Genomic DNA, 17,985 nt, shown 5'->3' with positions numbered 1-17,985 from the left:
GGGTCCTCAATTTACCTACTTTAGAAAGGATGGAAGGCTGAGTCGACCTTGAGCCTGGCGAGATTCGAACCAGCAGTAAATTGCAGGCAGCTGTGTTAATAACAGGGTGCGTAGACCACTGTACTATCAAGGCTCCAGTTTAGTTTAGTTTTAGTTTAATTTTATTTGATTTGTATACCGCCCTACTCCCGAAGGACTCAGGGCGGTGAACAGCCACAGGATAAAAAACATAAATACAAAATTTAAAACTGAATAAAATCGAATTAAACAATTTGGCCGAAGACAGATTTAAAACACCCCAATAAATTAAAAACGAATTGAAATTTATGTTTTAAAAAGGGAAAAAGGGGAAACAGTTAGGCCAGGCCAGCCTGATGGAATAAAAAGATCTTTATAGAGCGCGGCGGAAGCTACGTAGATCCGGGATCCTCCGTATCTCCGGGGGGAGCTCATTCCAGATAGCAGGTGCCCTCACAGAGAAGGCTCTCCCCCTGGGGGCCGCCAGTCGACATTGTTTGGCCGACGGCACCCGGAGGAGCCCCTCTCTCTGAGAGCGTACCGGCCGGTGGGAGGCTACTGGTGGCAGCAGGCGGTCCCGTAAGTAACCAGGTCCTAAGCCATGTCTCACTAAGAATGTCTCACTAAGTGAGATATAAGTTAAATGAATCTTGCCCCATCTTACCCACCCCGGTTGTTAAGTGAGTCACTGCATCTATTAAGCTAGTAACCCACTTAGTAACTTAAGTGAATCAGACTCCTCCATTGCTTGTCAGAAGGTCGCAAAAGGGGATCCCATGACACTGGGACCGTCATAAATAAGAGTCAGTTGTCAAAGGTCTGAATTTCAATCACGGGATCATGGATATGCCTCAGCAGTTGTAAGCGGGGGGGGGGGGAACTTCCCGATCCTGAGTCCCTTTTTTGTCAGTGCTGTTGTAACTTTGCATGGTCACCGAGCGAACGGTTGTTCGGTCGAGGGCTACCCACTAAATGTTTACTTTCTCCTCGTACATTTCCAGGGGGCACGTCGGATGTCAACGGGGTGCCCCCTCCCGCCCCCAGCATGGAGAACGGTAAGATCCCAGCCGACGTGGTCGATTTGACACTGGACAGCTCGTCCTCGGAAGACGAGGAAGAGGAGGAGGAGGAAGACGACAACGGTGGCGGGCCCAAGAGGAAAGTCCCCCGCCTGTATAAGAACGGCCTCGCCTCCGCCTGCTGACCGCCGGCGGCACCGGGTCACTTCCACGTGGGAAAGCTTGAAATCCTCGGTGCTTACTCAGATTAAACGGGACGGGGCGGGGTATCTTATCCCCCCACCCACCCACCCAATCTTTCACCTTCTCCTCCTCCAAAGCATCCTTGGACTTCCTGAGATTATTCCAAGTTTAAAAAAAAAACCATGACTTTGTTTTTATCGGAAAGAAACAGACCCATCTGGATGAGCGCTGATGCATGGCTGAAAGACACCCCCCCTCTCTGACCACCATCACCTCGCAACCTAGCACCTCGTCGTCTCTCCGCCTTCGGCTCAGCTTTTGAACCGCCTTTGGACGTGACCGGGAGTGGCGGAGTGGGGTGGGGTGGGGGGCACGCCTGTCCTGCACGCAACCCTTTGGGAATGGCCACCGACTCTCTCTCTCTTCTTCCCGAGCGTCCGTTGTCGTTCTCCCCAACGCCCCTTGCTTTCTGGTTAAACCTGGCCGGTGAGAACTGATTCCGCTACCGGTCAGTTGCCAGGACTTTTCACGGGTGTCCAAAGTCACGTTTATGTCTTTTTCTTCTTTTTTTTTCCTTCTTCTTTATGTTCCATCAGCCTTGTTCAATAACCATTCCTGACTCTCTTTCTCTCTCTCTTTTTGCTCTCTCTTTCTCTCTCCCCCCCCGTCCCTCCCCCCCCTCAAAAATACCCCCACCCCACCGGACCGGGTGGAAGGGTGTTACTTCTTCTCATCCTTAAGTCAGCTGGAAAGGTTTATAAAACCCAGCGAGAGAGATCCAGGTTTTTCTGATACCCGTCGGGATGGAAGGTAACGGGGCTGGTGGGAACTGAAAGGAGACGGAAGGATGGGAAGGGGAGAAAACCCCACCACGGACGTTTCCGCACCGAATCGTCTCGGCGGGTCTCCCTTTTTCCCGGAGAGAACCTCATGTAAAGAAAGAAAGGGAAAAAAAAAAACCAACCGGAACTTTTTTCTTTTCTTTTCTTTTCTTTTTTAGCCTCTTATGAAAATATCGTAGAATTCTAGCATAGCGACGAGCAACTGTTTATTATTATTTTTTTTTAAGTTGAACAGAAGCCATTTGGGCGGGTGGGTGGGTGGGTGGGATGGAAAACGCAGAAGAGGAGAGTTGGAAACCAGGTTGCGGGGAGGGATGGGGAACACGGGTGTTGCTGAACGAGGGGAAGGGCTCAAACCACGAATCGTCTGGGTTTTTTTTTCCCTTTGGTATTTTTTTTTTCCTTTTTCTTTTTTTCGAAGTGCAATAACTCAGTGTGTTTTGGAAGACGGAAAAAAATAGGACGGGCCTGTCCTCCCGTCGGCCGGGCACGGTGAGAGGGTCTCGTTGCCCTCTCTGGGTGAGGACGGACGAGCGAGGTGGGCCTTCTGGACAAAAATGCCAGGTGGAGGAACTCTCTCACTCTCTCTTTTTGTTTTTGTTTTTTTTGGTTTCTAGCCAACTACCTCGGTTTTAAAAAAAAAAGAAAAATAGAAATAAAAAAAATTCAGGTGTAGGTCAGTCACGGACAAAAAAAACAACACCACACGGTGCGGAGCCGAGCTGGGGGTGGCTGCGGGGGGAGGGAGGGACACGGCATGCCAGTGACTGTCTTTGCTTTTTTTTTCTTTTAAAAAAAATGCCTCTGGACTTCCAGCTGTTTTGATACTTGTGTGTCTCATCCTGCTTGTGTGTCTCCCTCTTGTGTGTTTGCGCCCCTTTGGAGACATCCCTTCTCCGCCTGGCCTGGTGAAACGACCCAGCTTCCTTCGGATCGTATTGGTGGCGAGGGAGGAGAGCTTCCCCTGTTGAACCCCTCCCTCCTCCTCCTCCTCCTCCAACACATGGTATCCCCATTTACTCCTCTAGCAAGGGGGTGGGTCTCCCCGCCTCCTTCCCCAGGGTGGTAGGGGGCCAAACAGAGGAACGCAGAGGATGGCCGATCTTGCTCCCTCTGCAAAACTGAACCGGGAAATGATTTTAGTCTGGCCCCTCTTTTCTGCAGTTTTTTTATTTCTCTCTTTTATTTTTTGGTGGTCTGGTTTTAAAAGATGCCATGCCTTCTCTCTCTCTCTCTCTCTTTGTGTTTCCTCCTGTCCAGCTGCAATAGGTTCTGGACCAGGTCTTCATTTTTATTCAGTGTTCAGTCATCTCCCCGTTTCCTTTGTTTGGGGGTGGGGGGCTGTCTCCTCTTCCTCCCCCCCAGGGAAAAAGTGTATTGTCTCACTCGGTTTTAACTCGCCTTTGAGATGCATTTTGGTAGGAGAAATGCATCGGATTTTTTTAAAAGCATGCTCTAAAGGTTGGGGGTGTGTGGGGGAGATGGAGAAGGGACATCTTGCTAAGCCCGCTGATTTGTGGCGAATTTACCCCCTTGCCTTGGGCTATCTCTCACTCCCCCCCCCCCCCACCAATAAAAAGGAGCTAAGCCCTCTGACGAACTTTTAAAGAGCCCCTGGGATATGCAGCACCAAGCCTGAAGATCCTCCCTCCCTCCCTCCCTCCCTCCTTTCCTTCCTTCCTTCCTTCCTTCCTTCCTTCCTTCCTTCCTTCCTTCCTTCCTTCCTTCCTTCCTTCCTTCCTCCCTCCCTCCCTCCCTCCCTCCCTCCCTCCCTCCCTTCCTTCCTTCCCAAAGTCCAGATGAGGAAAGACTGATGAAGGAAAGAAAAAAAAAAACCCGGTCCTTCCTTGGACTTTCCTGTCCCTTTCCGTTGCTCCATTGTCCTCCCATCCCTGGCTCCCACCAACTAATATTTTTACAGTCAAAACATCTCAAAAGTTAAGCAATATGTTTGCTCTGTTTTAAAAACGCATCACAACACTGTCGTTCCGGCCCAGGGGAAAAAAGGGCCTGAGCAGAATTTTTTCTTGTATAGATTGCTTCTACAGCCACCAAGTAGGACATAGGACTTTCCTTCTCTCGGTGTTTGTATTTTTAATTTAATTGCGCGTTAAAACTTCTTCCCTTTGATTTCTCCTTCTGAGCCCGTCACTGCTGAGACTTTTTCTCCTCCTTTTTCTGTTTTTATTTTTCACTCTCTCTCTTTCTTTCTCTCTCTCTCTCTCCCTCTTTAGCTCAGCAAAGTTTTTTCAGTCTGTACATACGTTGTTGGTTGTTTAATTTTTTTAAAAAACTTAATCCTTCCTTTAGCTTCTTCTCGTTCTTCCTTTCCTCCCGTTTTTTTTTCATTTGTAAAGCAAAAAAGTTTTTTCTTTCTTTCTTTCTTTCTTTCTTTCTTTCTTTCTTTCTTTCTTTCTTTCTTTCTGCACACATTCTTCAGAACTCAAGATAGTGTTTGTTAAATAAATAAAAGGAAATATTTCAATTTAGCTTCTCGTTTTCCCTGGTGTGCAAACACAAGGGTCTGTTTGGGGTTTGGTCGGATTCGAGCATCATTGGGGGTCCTGGTTTCTGGAGGGGATAGCCAGGGGAGTTTGGAGATGGACCCCTCCTCATTGTACGACTTGGGGAGACGCTGCTTTGGAAAATGAAGATTCTATAGATAGTCCTCGACTTACGACCACAATTGAGCCTGAAATTTCTGTTGCTAAGTGAGACGTTTGTTAAGTGTAACTTTGCCCCATTGTATGAGGGTTTTTTTTGCCTATGTCATTAAGTGAATCACTGCCGTTATATAAGTTAGTAACAAAGTTGTTAAGTGAATCCGGCTTCCACATTGACTTTTGCTTGTCAGAGGGTCCCCCCAAAGGATCACATGACTCCAGGACACTGCGATACACCGTCATAAATACAAGTCAGTTGCCGAGGGCCTGAATTTTGAAGTGTCTGAATTTCGATCATGTGACCAGGAGGATGTTGCAATGGTCATAAGTGTGAAAAACAGCCATAAATCATTTCTTTCAGAGCTGTCGTAACTTTGAACGGTCACTAAATGGACCGTCGTAAGTCTAGGACTACCCGTGCTTGGCTTTTTCTTTCGTGTCAGAAATATCACAGTTGAAATAAAGCATACGATAGGACATAAAGCTTAAAATATAAAATACAAGATTAAAACACAGGTAGTTCTCGATGTACAACAGTTTGTTGAGGGACCTTTCAAAGTTACGACGGCACTGAAAAATGTGACTGATGACTGTTTTTCACCATTCTGACCTTTGAACTTTCCAGATTCACTTAACAACTGGGTTAGTAAGTTATCAACTGCAGTAATTCACTTAACCAATTGCGGGGTGCTTAGATCTGGCCTCTGGGGCTGCCCTGGAAACAGCAAAGTGGTGCTTCTGCCGGCGGAAACGGAACTTGGGAGGACAGCGCATGTTTTGGAGCTCGGAGCCCGCCGAGTTTGAAACAACTCTGAGGTAAAACAACCCTGATGCAGCCCTCAATGAAATCGAGCTTGACATCCCTGCCATAGGCCCATTTTTTCATGGGACAGTGGGTTAAGATGCTGGCCTTGTCGGCTAGAAACACAGCAGCCGAGGTTCGAGACCTGAACACGCGATGGGGTGAGCTCCCGTCCTTGCCTCGGTTCCTCCCAACCTAGCAGTTTGAAAGCAGTTGCAAATGCGAGTAGATAAATGGGTACCCCTTCGGTGGGAAGGTAACGGCACTCCTTGACGTCATGCTGGCCACACAACTGCCGAAATGTCTTCAGGCAGAGCTGGCTCAATGGCCTTCAAATGGAGATGACGAATCGAATCGAATTCTTTATTGGCCAAGGGTGATTGGACACACAAGGAATTAGTCTGTGGTGCATACGCTCTCGGTGTCCATAAAAGAAAAGATACATTCGTCAAGAGTCATAAGGTACAACACTTAATGATAGAGAAGGGCCTCCCCCTGGGGGCCGCCAGTCAACACAGCTCGGCTGACGGCACCCGGAGGAGCCCCTCTCTATGGGAGCGAACTGGTCGGTGAGAGGCTACTGGTGGCAGAAGGCGGTCTCGTAAGTACCCTGGTCCTGAGCCATGGAGCACTCTAAAGGTGGTAACCAAAAACCTTGAAGCGCACCCGGAAGACCACCAGGAGCCAGTGCAGCTCGCGCAGGAGAGGTGTCACACGGGAGATGGTAGATTTTACCTCTACAGGGGTAGATTTAAGGCATCCGGTAATAATTCTGCTAGTTTCATTTAGAGCAACATCTACTCTCCCAGCATGTAGGTATAGTATAGGTCAGGGGTCTGCAACCTTAAACACTCAAAAGAGCCATTTGGACCCGTTTCCCACAGAAAAGAAAACACCGGAAGCCACAAAACCCTTCCCGTGCCTGCCTATTTCTTGAGTGGTCACAAAACTAGCATATGTAGTGCAGGGGTGAGTTCTAATTTTTTTTACTACCGGTTCTGTGGGCGTGGCTTATTTTGTGGGTGTGGCTTGGGTGTCATGTGACTAGGTGGGCGTGGCTAGCTGGTCAGAGTCATCTCTGGAAGGTCCTTGCACTTACGACCAGTCCTCGCACTTACGACCCAACTCATTTGTTTGCTTTTAACACTGATCAGCTGTAGGGCGGCCCTTTGAAGCCCCGCGGCAAGAGTTTAAACAGGTTTTTTCCCTCTAGTCAACAGCTGGGACTCAGGAGGCAGCAATAGATTGGGGGTGAGGCCAAATAAAAGGTAAGAATAACGTGGGTGGGGGGGTGGGGGAGAACCGGTTCGGTGACGTCATATCGTCACTGTACCGGCTCGGCCGAACCGGACTGAACCGGGAGGAACCCACCAGTGATGTAGTGGAATTAAATGTTCTGTATTCTTCTGAAACTTTTCTTGGATTTATCCATGGTTGGCCTACCGAGGGTTGAAAAACTCAATAAATCGCGTGCCGGCGGGTGTCGCATATTGGCGGTTGTGACCCATATTTTGATGACGGAGCCGCAGCAGAGGGGTGAAAGAGCCACATGCGGCTCCAGAGCCTCAGGTTGCTGACCCCTGGCGTAGGTGATACCTGGTCCATTAGCAGTAATTGTGAGAGGGATCTTGGGAATCCTAGTGGACAATCACTTAAAACATGAGCCAGCTCTGTGCGGCAGCCACCAAAAAAGCCAATATAATCCTAGGCTGCGTTAACAGAGGGATGGAATCAAGATCACGTGAAGTGTTAATACCACTTTATAATGCCTTGATAAAGCCACACTTGGAATACGGCATCCAGCTTCGATCATCACAATGTAAAACCAATGTAGCTCTGGTAGCACAGCAGACTAAAGCCCTGTTATTAACATCAGCTGCCTGCAATTACTGCAAGTTCAAATCTCACCAGGCTCAAGGTTGACTCAGCCTTCCATCCTTTCTAAGGTAGGTTAAATGAGGACCCAGATTGTGGGGGGCAATAAGCTGACTTTGTATAAAATATACAAAAGTATGAAGGCTATTGCTTAACGCACTGTAAGCCGCCCTGAGTCTTCGGAGAAGGGCGGCATAGAAATCAAATCAATAAAATAAAATAAAATGTTGAGACTCTAGAAAGAGTGCAGAGAAGAGCAACAAAGAGGATTAGGGGGCTGGAGGCTAAAATATATGAAGAACAGTTGCTGGAATTGGGTCTGTCTGATTTTTTTTTTTTTTTAATTAGATTTATATGCCGCCCTTCTCCGGAGACTTAGGGCGTCTTACAATGCGTTAAGCAATAGCCTTCATACTTTTGTATATTTTATACAAAGTCAGCTTATTGCCCCCCACAATCTGGGTCCTCATTTTACCTACCTTAGAAAGGATGGAAGGCTGAGTCAACCTTGAGCCTGCGGCGATTCGAACATGCAATAATTGCAGGCAGCTGAATGTTAATAACAGGCTTTTAGTCTGTTGAGCTATCCAGGCTCCTTTTTTGATTAAATCAAAAAAAGGACTAGGGGCAATATGATAGCAGTCTTTTAATATTTGAGGGGTTACCACAAAGAGGAGGGGGTCAAGCTATTCTCCAAAGCACCTAAAAGGCAGGACAAGAAGCAACGGGTGGGGACTAATCAAGGAGAGAAGCAACCTAGAACTAAAGAGAAATTTCCTAACAGCAAGAACAATTAACCGGTGGAACAGCTTGCCACCAGAAGTTGTAAATGCTCCAACACTGGAAGTTTTTAAGAAGAGATTGGATAACCATTTATCTGAAACAGTATAATAGTATTCCTGCCTAAGCAGAGGGTTGGACTAGAAGATCTCAAAGATCCCTTCCAACTCTGTTATTCTATTCTAACTTCCGGAGGCAACCCGTTCCACTGATTAATTCTTCTGTCAGGAAATTTCTCCTCAGTTCTCAAGTTGGATCTCTCTTTTAATGATCTTCTTGTCCTGCCCTCCAGTGTTTTGGTCAATCCCAGTTGCGCCCCTTTCTGGATCGGGACTCCTTGTGCACAGTCACTCATGCCCTCGTCACGTCACGCCTGGACTACTGCAACGCTCTCTACATGGGGCTCCCCTTGAGGAGCACCCGGAGGCTCCAGCTGGTGCAGAATAAGGCCGCGCAGGTGATTATGGGAGCGACGTGGCGCTCCCATGTAACACCTCTCCTGCGCGAGCTGCATTGGCTCCCGGTGGTCTTCCGGGTGCGCTTTAAGGTATTGGTTCTCATCTTTAAAGCACTCCATGGCTTAGGGCCAGGATATTTGCGAGACCGCCTGCTGCTACCGATAACCTCCCACCGGCCAATACGCTCTCACAGAGAGGGCCTCCTCAGGGTGCCCGTCGGTCAGGCAATGTCGGTTGGCGGCCCCCAGGGGGAGAGCCTTCTCTGTGGGGGCACCCGCCCTCTGGAATGAGCTCCCTCCCGGAATACGACTGATCCCGGACCTCCATACCTTCCATAAGGCCCTGAAGACTTATTTATTCCACCAACCCGGCCTAGCCTAAATGGCTCTTAATTGGGATTTTAAATTTTATAGACTTGGGGGTTTTAAATTGGGAAGCCAAGGATTTAATTCTTTTTAATTATCTTAACTTTTGTATTGTATGTTTTTTAATTTTAGCTGTTTACCGCCCTGAGTCCCTTCTGGGAGAAGGGCGGTATACAAATAAAATAAAATAAATAAAATAAAATAAAATAAAATAAAATAAAATAAAATAAAATAAAATAAAATAAAATAAAATAAAATAAATAAAATAATGAAATAAAATAAAATAAAATAAAATAAAAAAATAAAATAAAATAAAATAATAAAATAAAATAAAAAAATAAAATAAAATAAATAAAATAAAATAAAATAAAAATAATAAAATCAATAAAATAAATAAAATAAAATAAAATAAATAAAATAAATAAAATAAAATAATAAAATAAAATAATAAAATAATAAAATAAAATAAAATAAATAATAAAATAAAATAAAATAAAATAATAAAATAAAATAAATAAAATAAAATAAAATAATAAAATAAAATATAAAATAAAATAAAATAAAATGAATAAAATAATAAAATAAAATAAAATAAAATAAAATAAAATAAAATCCCCCCATCCCTCTGTGATAGCCCCTCAAGTACTGGAAGACTGTGTGAGATATAAAACCCACAATTGTATACTCACAATTCAAAAGCAAGCCCGGTGCCCAAAATCAAAGGTTTATTGGAGATATTGTGAAGAAAAATAAAAAGCGGTTGCAAGCGCAGCCTCTTAGACCCTTCTTGCGTTTCAAAGAGCGCATGAAGCAGTTTTCAAGCTACACATTTTATACTCCTCCACAATGCACGCCACGCCTGAGAAGCCCTCCCAACTCCCCTTTATTCTCCTAAGTCATTCTCCAAGTTGTTTTACCCTTCAAAAGGGTCATCTTGACAATTCCTGCCTTACAAGGACTATCTTATCATGTTTACTTTTAACTTCACCTTGGGCGGATGTTCCTTTCTTAACTGATAGTGGTTTTGCCGAAGGCGTAGGTTCCCCGTCTCCAAGGGAGCTTTTAGCAAGTCATAACACTGTTGGCTCTACTAATTACAATTTGTGGTCAGTTTGCAACCGCAAGAACATCATAGCTTTTTAATACTGTAGGAAGTTAGCGCCCACCGCTCTCCTGGAAGAATGAAATATTTTAGGAAATATTAAAAAAGGCAGAATATATTTCCCTGGTTGAGAAATGGAGAGACATGTTTTAAAGACAAAGCAGCTTCCTACCTCCCCGCACCTTTGTCAATGGGCCATTAAGGCCTCAGCCAAGCTCACTCATTCCCCCCACCTTTGTCAATGGACCATCATCTGCAACACAATAGGACCCATCTAGGACAGAAACTCCCCACATGGCACCTGGGAAGATTACATCAGCCAGCAAGGCTAGCTAAGATCCCCCCACCACCCCTTGGGAGTCTGACAACCAATCAGGATACCCTTCATGTGCCCCAGGAAGTTCAAAGCTCAGAGAGGGCATAAAACCCGGGGACTCTCAGCATCTCTGCCCTTTTCTGTTCAGGAACTTAAAACCATGTGATCCTGTCCATCATTAAACAGGAGCCTGGATAGCTCAGCAGACTAATGCATTGTAATTTAACTCCAGCTGTCTGCAATTACTGCAGGTTCGAATCTTGCCAGGCTCAAGGTTGACTCAGCCTTCCATCCTTTCTAAGGTAGGTAAATTGAGGACCCAGTTTGTGGGGGCAATAAGCTGACTTTGTAAAATATACAAAAGTATGAAGGCTATTGCTTAACGCATTGTAAGCCGCCCTGAGTCTCCGGAGAAGGGCGGCATATCAATCAAATTTAATAATAATAAAAAAAAACATCTTTCCAAGCAGTCTCCATGTTTCCAGTGTCTTTTTCCCCACTTGGAGTTGAACCCAGAAGACATATTTCTTCCAACAATTTTTGTTGTACATTTTTGTTGTACATTTTTGTTGTACATTGTTTTTTACCATGGCTGTTCACCGCCCTGAGTCCCTCGGGAGAAGGGCGGTATACAAATATAATAAACTAAACTAAACTAAACTAATACATTAAACACTTTTATAGAAGAGTAACTTATTATTCATTTCCTTCAACTGCTATCATGTTCTATGCCACCCCTAGTCCTTCTCTTCCTTTGACTGGAGTCAATAGACATACCGAGTTCCCTCAACCATTCATCACGATTTAGCCTCCAGACCCCTGATCTTTTTTGTTGCTCTTCTCTGCAATCTTTCTAAGGGGAGGGGGGCGTCTCAACATTTTTGTATAAAAGTCACACAGGATCATTATTGTGTCGGTTGGCCTGATCCATTTTTTTTCATATTCTGCAGTTCTATTTCATAGGATTCAGCAAGACACAACTTCTGTCCAAGCAGTAACAGGGCCTTCCCATTGTGAGAAGCCCCCGCCCCCCCTTTAGAAGAATGAAATATGTTGAAGACTATTAAAAAGGCAGATTATATTTCCCCATAGGGAGAAATGGAGAAACATGCTCTTAAAGACAGATTCAGACTTTATTAATAGCCCCCCCTCCCACAGCAGATATTTTGTGCCCATTAAGAAAGATTGGGCCAATCTATCTACAAAACAAAAGACTTTCAGCTCCAGGGTGACGGGATTAAGAACAGGACATGACCCCTCTGGACATAATAGGATTAATTTAGGGGGTGAAATCCAGTAGGTTCTGACAGGTTCTGGAGAACCAGTAACGGAAATTTTGAGTAGTTCAGAGAACTGGCAAATACCACCTCTAGCTGGTCCCGGAGTGGGGTGGGAATGGAGATTTTGCAGTATCCTTTCTCTGGAGTGGGGTGGGAATGGGGATTTTATTTATTTATTTATTTATTATTGCGATTTATATGCCGCCTTTCTCCCTAGGGACTCAAGGCGGCTTACAAAATGACAAATTCCAATACAAATCACAATGAAATAGAATTAAAATCAGCAACCCTATTAAAAACAGTTTAAAATTATGACAGTGTACCCCCCAAACGGATCAGTTGAGTTGACGAAAGAGCCACGTCTTCAGCTGGCGACGGAAGGAAAGAAGGTCGGGGGCTGTCCTGAGCTCGGTGGGCAATCCATTCCAGAGGGTCGGGATCCCACAGAGATTTTGCAGTATCCTTTCCCTGGAGTGGGGTGGGAATGGGGATTTTGCAGTATCCTTTCCCTGGAGTGGGGTGGGAATGGAGATTTTGCAGTATCCTTCTCCTGGAGTGGGGTGGGAATGGAGATTTTGCAGTATCTTTTCCCTGGAGTGGGGTGGGAATGGAGAATTTGCAGTATCCTTCCCCTGCCATGCCACAACACTCCCACCAAGCCACCCACACAGAACCGGCAGTAAAAAAATTTGAATTTCACAACTGGATTAATCCACTCTCATTTAGCAGAAGATACAGAGCTCGCTACATTGCACAATCTCCTAAAGGCATATCAGACATTGCACAACTCCCATAGCAACATCTCTGAAACTTATAAAAATCCATGTACTCCTCAAATCAATGGGTCAGCTGCACCAGAACCACAAACCCTGGATCATCATTAAACCATCTTCTGTCTTAGGCCCAGTACTCTTCAATATCTTCATAAACGACTTAGATGAGGGAATAGAAGGGGAACTTTCCAAATTTGCAGATGATACTAAACTGGCAGGAATAGCTAACACCCTAGAAGATAGGCTCAAGATCCACATGGATCTTGATAAACTTGAACATTGGGCCCTATCTAACAAAATGAAATTCAATGTAGAGAAAAGTAAAGTCCTACACTTAGGTAAGAAAAACCAAAAGCACTCATATAAACTGGGTGAAACCAGGTTTAATAGCAGTGACTGTGAGAGGGATCTTGGGAGTCTTAGTGGACAACCAGCTAAATATGAGCCAGACATGTGCAGCGGCAGCCAAAAGAGCCAATAATGCAATCCTAAATTGCATTAACAGAGGGATACAAGCAAGATCAAGTGTGGTACTAATACCCCTCTATAAAGCCTTAGTAAGACCACACCTAGAATACTGCATCCAGTTTTGGTCACCACACTATAAAAAAGATGTTGAGACTCTAGAAAAAGTGCAGAAAAGAGCAACCAGGATAATTAAAAGAGCCTTGGTGGCGCAGCAGACTAAAGCGTTGTTAAGTAACACCAACTGCCTGCACTTACTGCAAGTTCAAATCTTACCAGGTTCAAGGTTGACTCAGCCTTCCATCCTTTCGAGGTAGGTAAAATGAGGACCCGGATTGTGGGGGCAATAAGATGACTTTGTGTAAAAAAGAACACCGCTTGGGGGTGTACTAAGCAGGTATATACAAAGTATGAAGGCTGTTGCTTAACGCATTGTAAGCCGCCCTGAGTCTCTGGAGAAGGGCGGCATATAAATCGAACCAATAAATAAATAAATAAATAAATAAATAAATAAATAAATAAATAAATAAATAAATAAATAAGGGGACTGGAGACTAAAACATGAAGAACGGTTACAGGAACTGGGCATGGATAGTCTAGTGAAGAGAAGGACCAGGGGAGACGTGATAGCAGTCTTCCAATATTTGAGGGGCGAGAGGAGGGGGACAAGCTATTTTCTAAAGCATCTGAAGGACAGACAAGAAATAATGGATGGAAACTGATCAAGGAGAGATTTAACTTGGAAATAAGGAGAAAGTTTCTGACAGTGAGAATAATCAACCCATGGAACAGAAGTTGCCTTTGGAAGTTGTGGGAGCTTCATCACTTGAGACTTTCAAGAAGAGATTGAGACTTTCAAGAAGAGATTGGGTTGCCATCTGTCAGAAATGGTGTAGGGTCTCCTGCTTGGGGGGTTGGACTAGATGACCTCCAAGGTCCCTTCCAACTCTGTTAATCTTTCCAATCAGCCTCCATGTTTCCAGCATCTTTCTCCCAGCTTGGAACTGAACCAGATGGATATTTCTTCCAACACCAAGCAGGGATGTCACCAAGCATATTTGATGGCAAATATGTATGTATAAAGGAATGACTTTATATTTATGGACAAGGTAATCACATTATACCATGGTGGCAGGATTGTATATTTTATTTGTGTATAGAATATATTAATAAAAATTATTTTTTAAAAAAAGCAACTGAGTAGAGAAAACTCGTTTAACTACTGAAAAAACTCTCACTAAAATCCTTAAAACATTTCTTAGGGTGCATCCATTCCAAGCCCTGTTGCTATGCTGACCGGGGAATTCTGGGAGTTCATTTCATTTCATTTATTCGAATTTCTATACCGCCCTTCTCCTTTCGGACTCAGAGTTGAAGTCCACTCATCTTAAAGTGGCCTGGAAAAAAAAACACTGTATTAATTGAAATTAATACATTGAATTTTATTGAGTTTAAATTGAATTTTCTGGGAAGGGCTCCTACGGGTGGGTCCCCAAATTTTTATAAATATCCTCCTTTAATAATATATTTTGGAGTGATACCAAGCAGCTTCAGAGGCATATCACACGCAAGCATTATTTTTCCACTCTATTTCAAATTCACTGCTGCCCATTCAGGCGTCAGGCACGTGGTTGAATCGCCAGCAGGAGCTTCCGGGTTGATCGAACGTTTTTTTTAAAAAAAAGTGGGAAGAAGAAACTGCGCAGGCGTCAAGTTAAGAGCCTCCTCCCTCTCCCTTTCTTTTCTTCCTTCCTTTCTTTCCCGCCTTCGGATCATAGAGAGGGCCTTTCGGATGAGGCGCGTGCGCCCCGGGTTTCCTCGCTCGGCCCCGCCTCTTCCCTCTGGCTCTCCCCGCCCACTCCGGCGTCCCTCATATAAAAGGCGGCCGGTTGACGTCAGCGTCCTCTTCCGCCCGCTCGACCCCTGCCAACGAGACAGGGCAGTTCGAGCCGCCGCCATTGTTGCCGGTATTTTTTTTCCCCTTCTTACCCCCCCGCTCCTGCGGAGAATCCGAAGCCATCCGCCAACATGGTGAGCCATCCGAAACCGGGAGCGACTTGGGGGGAACCTCGGGGACCCGAGGCCTAGGGAGGCGTTGGATAAGGCCGGGTTCGGAACGAAGGGGATAGGCCCCGGGTTGGAGGCCTGCGGGGCTTGAGGGGGGGGGAGAGAAGGCCGCAGCCTGGAACAGCCCGCCGTCTGGAAGAGCCCCGGAAGGGGGGGGGGTTAGCAACGCAAGACAATACGCGAGGAGGAGTGTGGGGGGGGGTAATTTGTGAACGTGGCGACTGTGGAGTTACGTGGACCAGTGTTAGGCTATGGATCTCCCCCCCCCACTTTTTTAGGGGGTGCTTCTCCCCTGGGCCGGGCTGAGGATGACGGGAGTTGTAGTCCAGCGCCTCTGGAGAGCCTCCAATTAAAAAAAAAATGCCTGGTGTGGATGCTATTAAAGCACCTTGAGACCCAATGGAATAGATTGGGGTGGGAAAAAAAACGCCCTTTCGCCATGCTGAGGGTGACGGGAGTTGTAGTCCAGCGCCTCTGGAGATCTGCCAATCAAAAATGCCTAGTGTGGATGCTGTTAAAGCATCTTGAGACCCAATATTATTAAAAACAGCTTTTGGTATATGTAGGTTATGTATCTATATGTGTGTGTGTGTGTATAGATAGATGAGATTGATATATATATAAGCAATCTTTTAACAGTTGGACGGGACCTGATAGGTCATCTAGTCCAACCCCATATTTTTATATATATATATATTGACCATCTATAAAAATATATAGCGACCATCTATAAAAATAGCAACCATCTATTAGTCAATATAGATATTTCTGCAGGGAAGGAGAAAGGAGAAGTAGACAGAAGGAGGGCTTCACTTGTTATAATAGGCAGAAATATATATATATATATATATATATATATATATATATGTATGTATGTATGTATATATACATATATATATATATATGTATGTATGTATGTATATATACATATATATATATAGGCAGAAATTTAACAAGTGAAGCCCTCCTGTCTACTTCTTCTTTCTCCGCAGAAATATCTATATTGACTAATAGATGGTCGCTATTTTTTCCCCCTTTATTTTCGAAGCAGGAAGAAAGCTTTAAGGGGAATCATAGATGGCCCCAAATTTATATTTCCCTTTGTTTTTTTGAAAGGGGGCTTAATACTTAACCTTCCTTTCCCAAGGATTGCAGGCAGTCCTTGATTTACGACCACAATTGAGCCCCAAATTTATGTTGCTAATTGAAACATCTGTTGAGTGCCTCATTTTTTATGACAAATCATTGTGTGTCTTAAAGTAGTTGTTAAATGAATTTGGATTCCCCATGGACATGGCTTGTCAGAAGGTCGCAAAAAGGGGATCGTGTGATTTCCTCCCCCCCCCCCCACCGGTCATAAATACGAGTCAAGCATCTGAATTTCGATCATGTGACCGTTGGGGTCATCAATCACTTTTTCCAGGGCTGTTGTCCCTTCGAATGGCCACTAAACAAACCGTTATAAGTGGAGGGCTACCCGTCTTATTAATTTCTTGGAACGATTTCCTCTTAAAACACTTCGCCTTGGCCGGCTTCTCTTCTTTTATTTCTGCGCAGCAGGGCCTGGTTGTAATAATAATAAAATAAAAAAAAAAAAAACCTGACCTCATTGTGGGATGACTCACATTTTTTTTGCTCCCCTCCTCCACGGATTCAAGGCAGGAGAAAGTAAAGGGGGTGATGTAACTCCTACTTTGCCAGCTTCCTGAAGATTATTAGGTGGGGAGGGGGGTGTTTGCTGATAAAACCACTTTATTCTTCGGTTAAAAACTTATTTTGAGGAGGGCTGGCTGCTTTTCCCGTGCGCCATTCAGTTTCTCTGATTTTTTTTTAAAAAACATTTTTTTAAATTCAGCTTTAATACGTTTTCTGTAGCTTCTCTTCCATCCAAGCCTGGTTTCCCAGCCTCCCTCTTTTTTTGGGGAGGGGGGTGTTTGATAGTTGCTGCCCTAACCTTATGTGCCGAAATAACCATTCAAGATGTCCGCGGGGGACGTGATGTGGCAAAACAACAACACCCGTGGCCAGCAAAGGATTTGGGCCAGCTCCAGCCGGTCCCTGCTTGCCAAAGGGGAGGAAGGTTGTGTTTTTTCCCCCCACATCTTGTCTAAAAACGTATCTGGCGAGAAGTGGCTGGGGGTGGTGGTGTGTGGAACGTGGCAGGGAGGCATAGGGAGGGTGTCACACCTGTATTGCGGGACCTGCAGCTGGTTACTTTCTCGCTGCTGTTGTTGGGTGCCGTTAAAAGTGCTGACGTTAACCTGGAAAATATTTTCCGGCTTGCCTGCATCTCCTTAATGGAATCCGACCGGCTGTTGTGGTTTATTTTATCTCACTTCTGTCTCCTTCCCTGCCCTTCCCTCCTGCCCTTCCTTCCTTCTCATCCATTTATCCTTCCTTTTCCTTCTCATCCATCCATCCCATCCATCTATCCCTTTTTTCTCATCCATTTATCTTCCTTCCTTCCCTCCTTCCTTCTCCATCTATCCCTCCCTTCTTTCCATCCTTCCTTCTCATCCATCTATCTCCCTCCTTCCTTCTCATCCATCTATCCCTCCTTCCTTCCTCTCATCCATCCATCCATCCCTTCCATCTATCCCTCCTTTCTTCCATCCCATCCATCTATCCCTTTCTTCTCATCCATTTATCTTCCTTCCCTCCTTCCTTCTCATCCATCTATCCCTCCCTTCTTTCCTTCCTTCCTTCTCATCCATCTACCCATCCACCTATTTTTCCCTCCTTCCTTCTCATCCATCTATCCCTCCTTCCTTCCTTCTCATCCATCTATCCCTTCCATCCATCCCATCCATCCATCCCTCCTTTCTTCCATCCCATCCATCTATCTCTTCCTTCTCATCCATTTATCTTCCTTCCTTCCATCCCATCCATCTATCCCTTTTTTCTCATCCATTTATCTTCCTTCCTTCCCTCCTTCCTTCTCCATCTATCCCTCCCTTCTTTCCATCCATCCTTCTCA

General features: G+C 45.0%; 2 protein-coding genes across 3 annotated transcripts in view; both read left to right on the top strand.

The window, feature by feature from the left end:
• The window catches only part of PIAS4 (protein inhibitor of activated STAT 4), a 61,204-nt gene extending 56,653 nt beyond the window's left edge, over positions 1 to 4,551 (top strand). Inside the window, exon 11 of one of the 2 annotated variants that reach the window (XM_087893474.1) lies at positions 1,020 to 4,551. In XM_087893474.1, coding sequence (XP_087749600.1) covers positions 1,020 to 1,222 — 203 coding nt within the window. In that variant the 3' untranslated portion in view covers positions 1,223 to 4,551. The remainder of the gene's footprint in view (positions 1 to 1,019) is intronic. The other variant, XM_087893477.1, reaches the window with a different exon arrangement.
• Positions 4,552 to 14,872: 10,321 nt separating this feature from the next.
• Positions 14,873 to 17,985, top strand: part of EEF2 (eukaryotic translation elongation factor 2) — a 32,493-nt gene continuing 29,380 nt past the window's right edge. The window contains exon 1 of the mRNA XM_034406357.3: positions 14,873 to 14,972. Coding sequence (XP_034262248.2) covers positions 14,970 to 14,972 — 3 coding nt within the window. The 5' untranslated portion in view covers positions 14,873 to 14,969. The remainder of the gene's footprint in view (positions 14,973 to 17,985) is intronic.

The sequence above is a fragment of the Pantherophis guttatus genome, chromosome 1, assembly GCF_059756535.1.
Source record: "Pantherophis guttatus breed Tessera chromosome 1, ASM5975653v1, whole genome shotgun sequence".
NCBI classification, from domain to species: domain Eukaryota; kingdom Metazoa; phylum Chordata; class Lepidosauria; order Squamata; family Colubridae; genus Pantherophis; species Pantherophis guttatus.
This window is presented reverse-complemented; position numbering and strand designations above follow the sequence as displayed.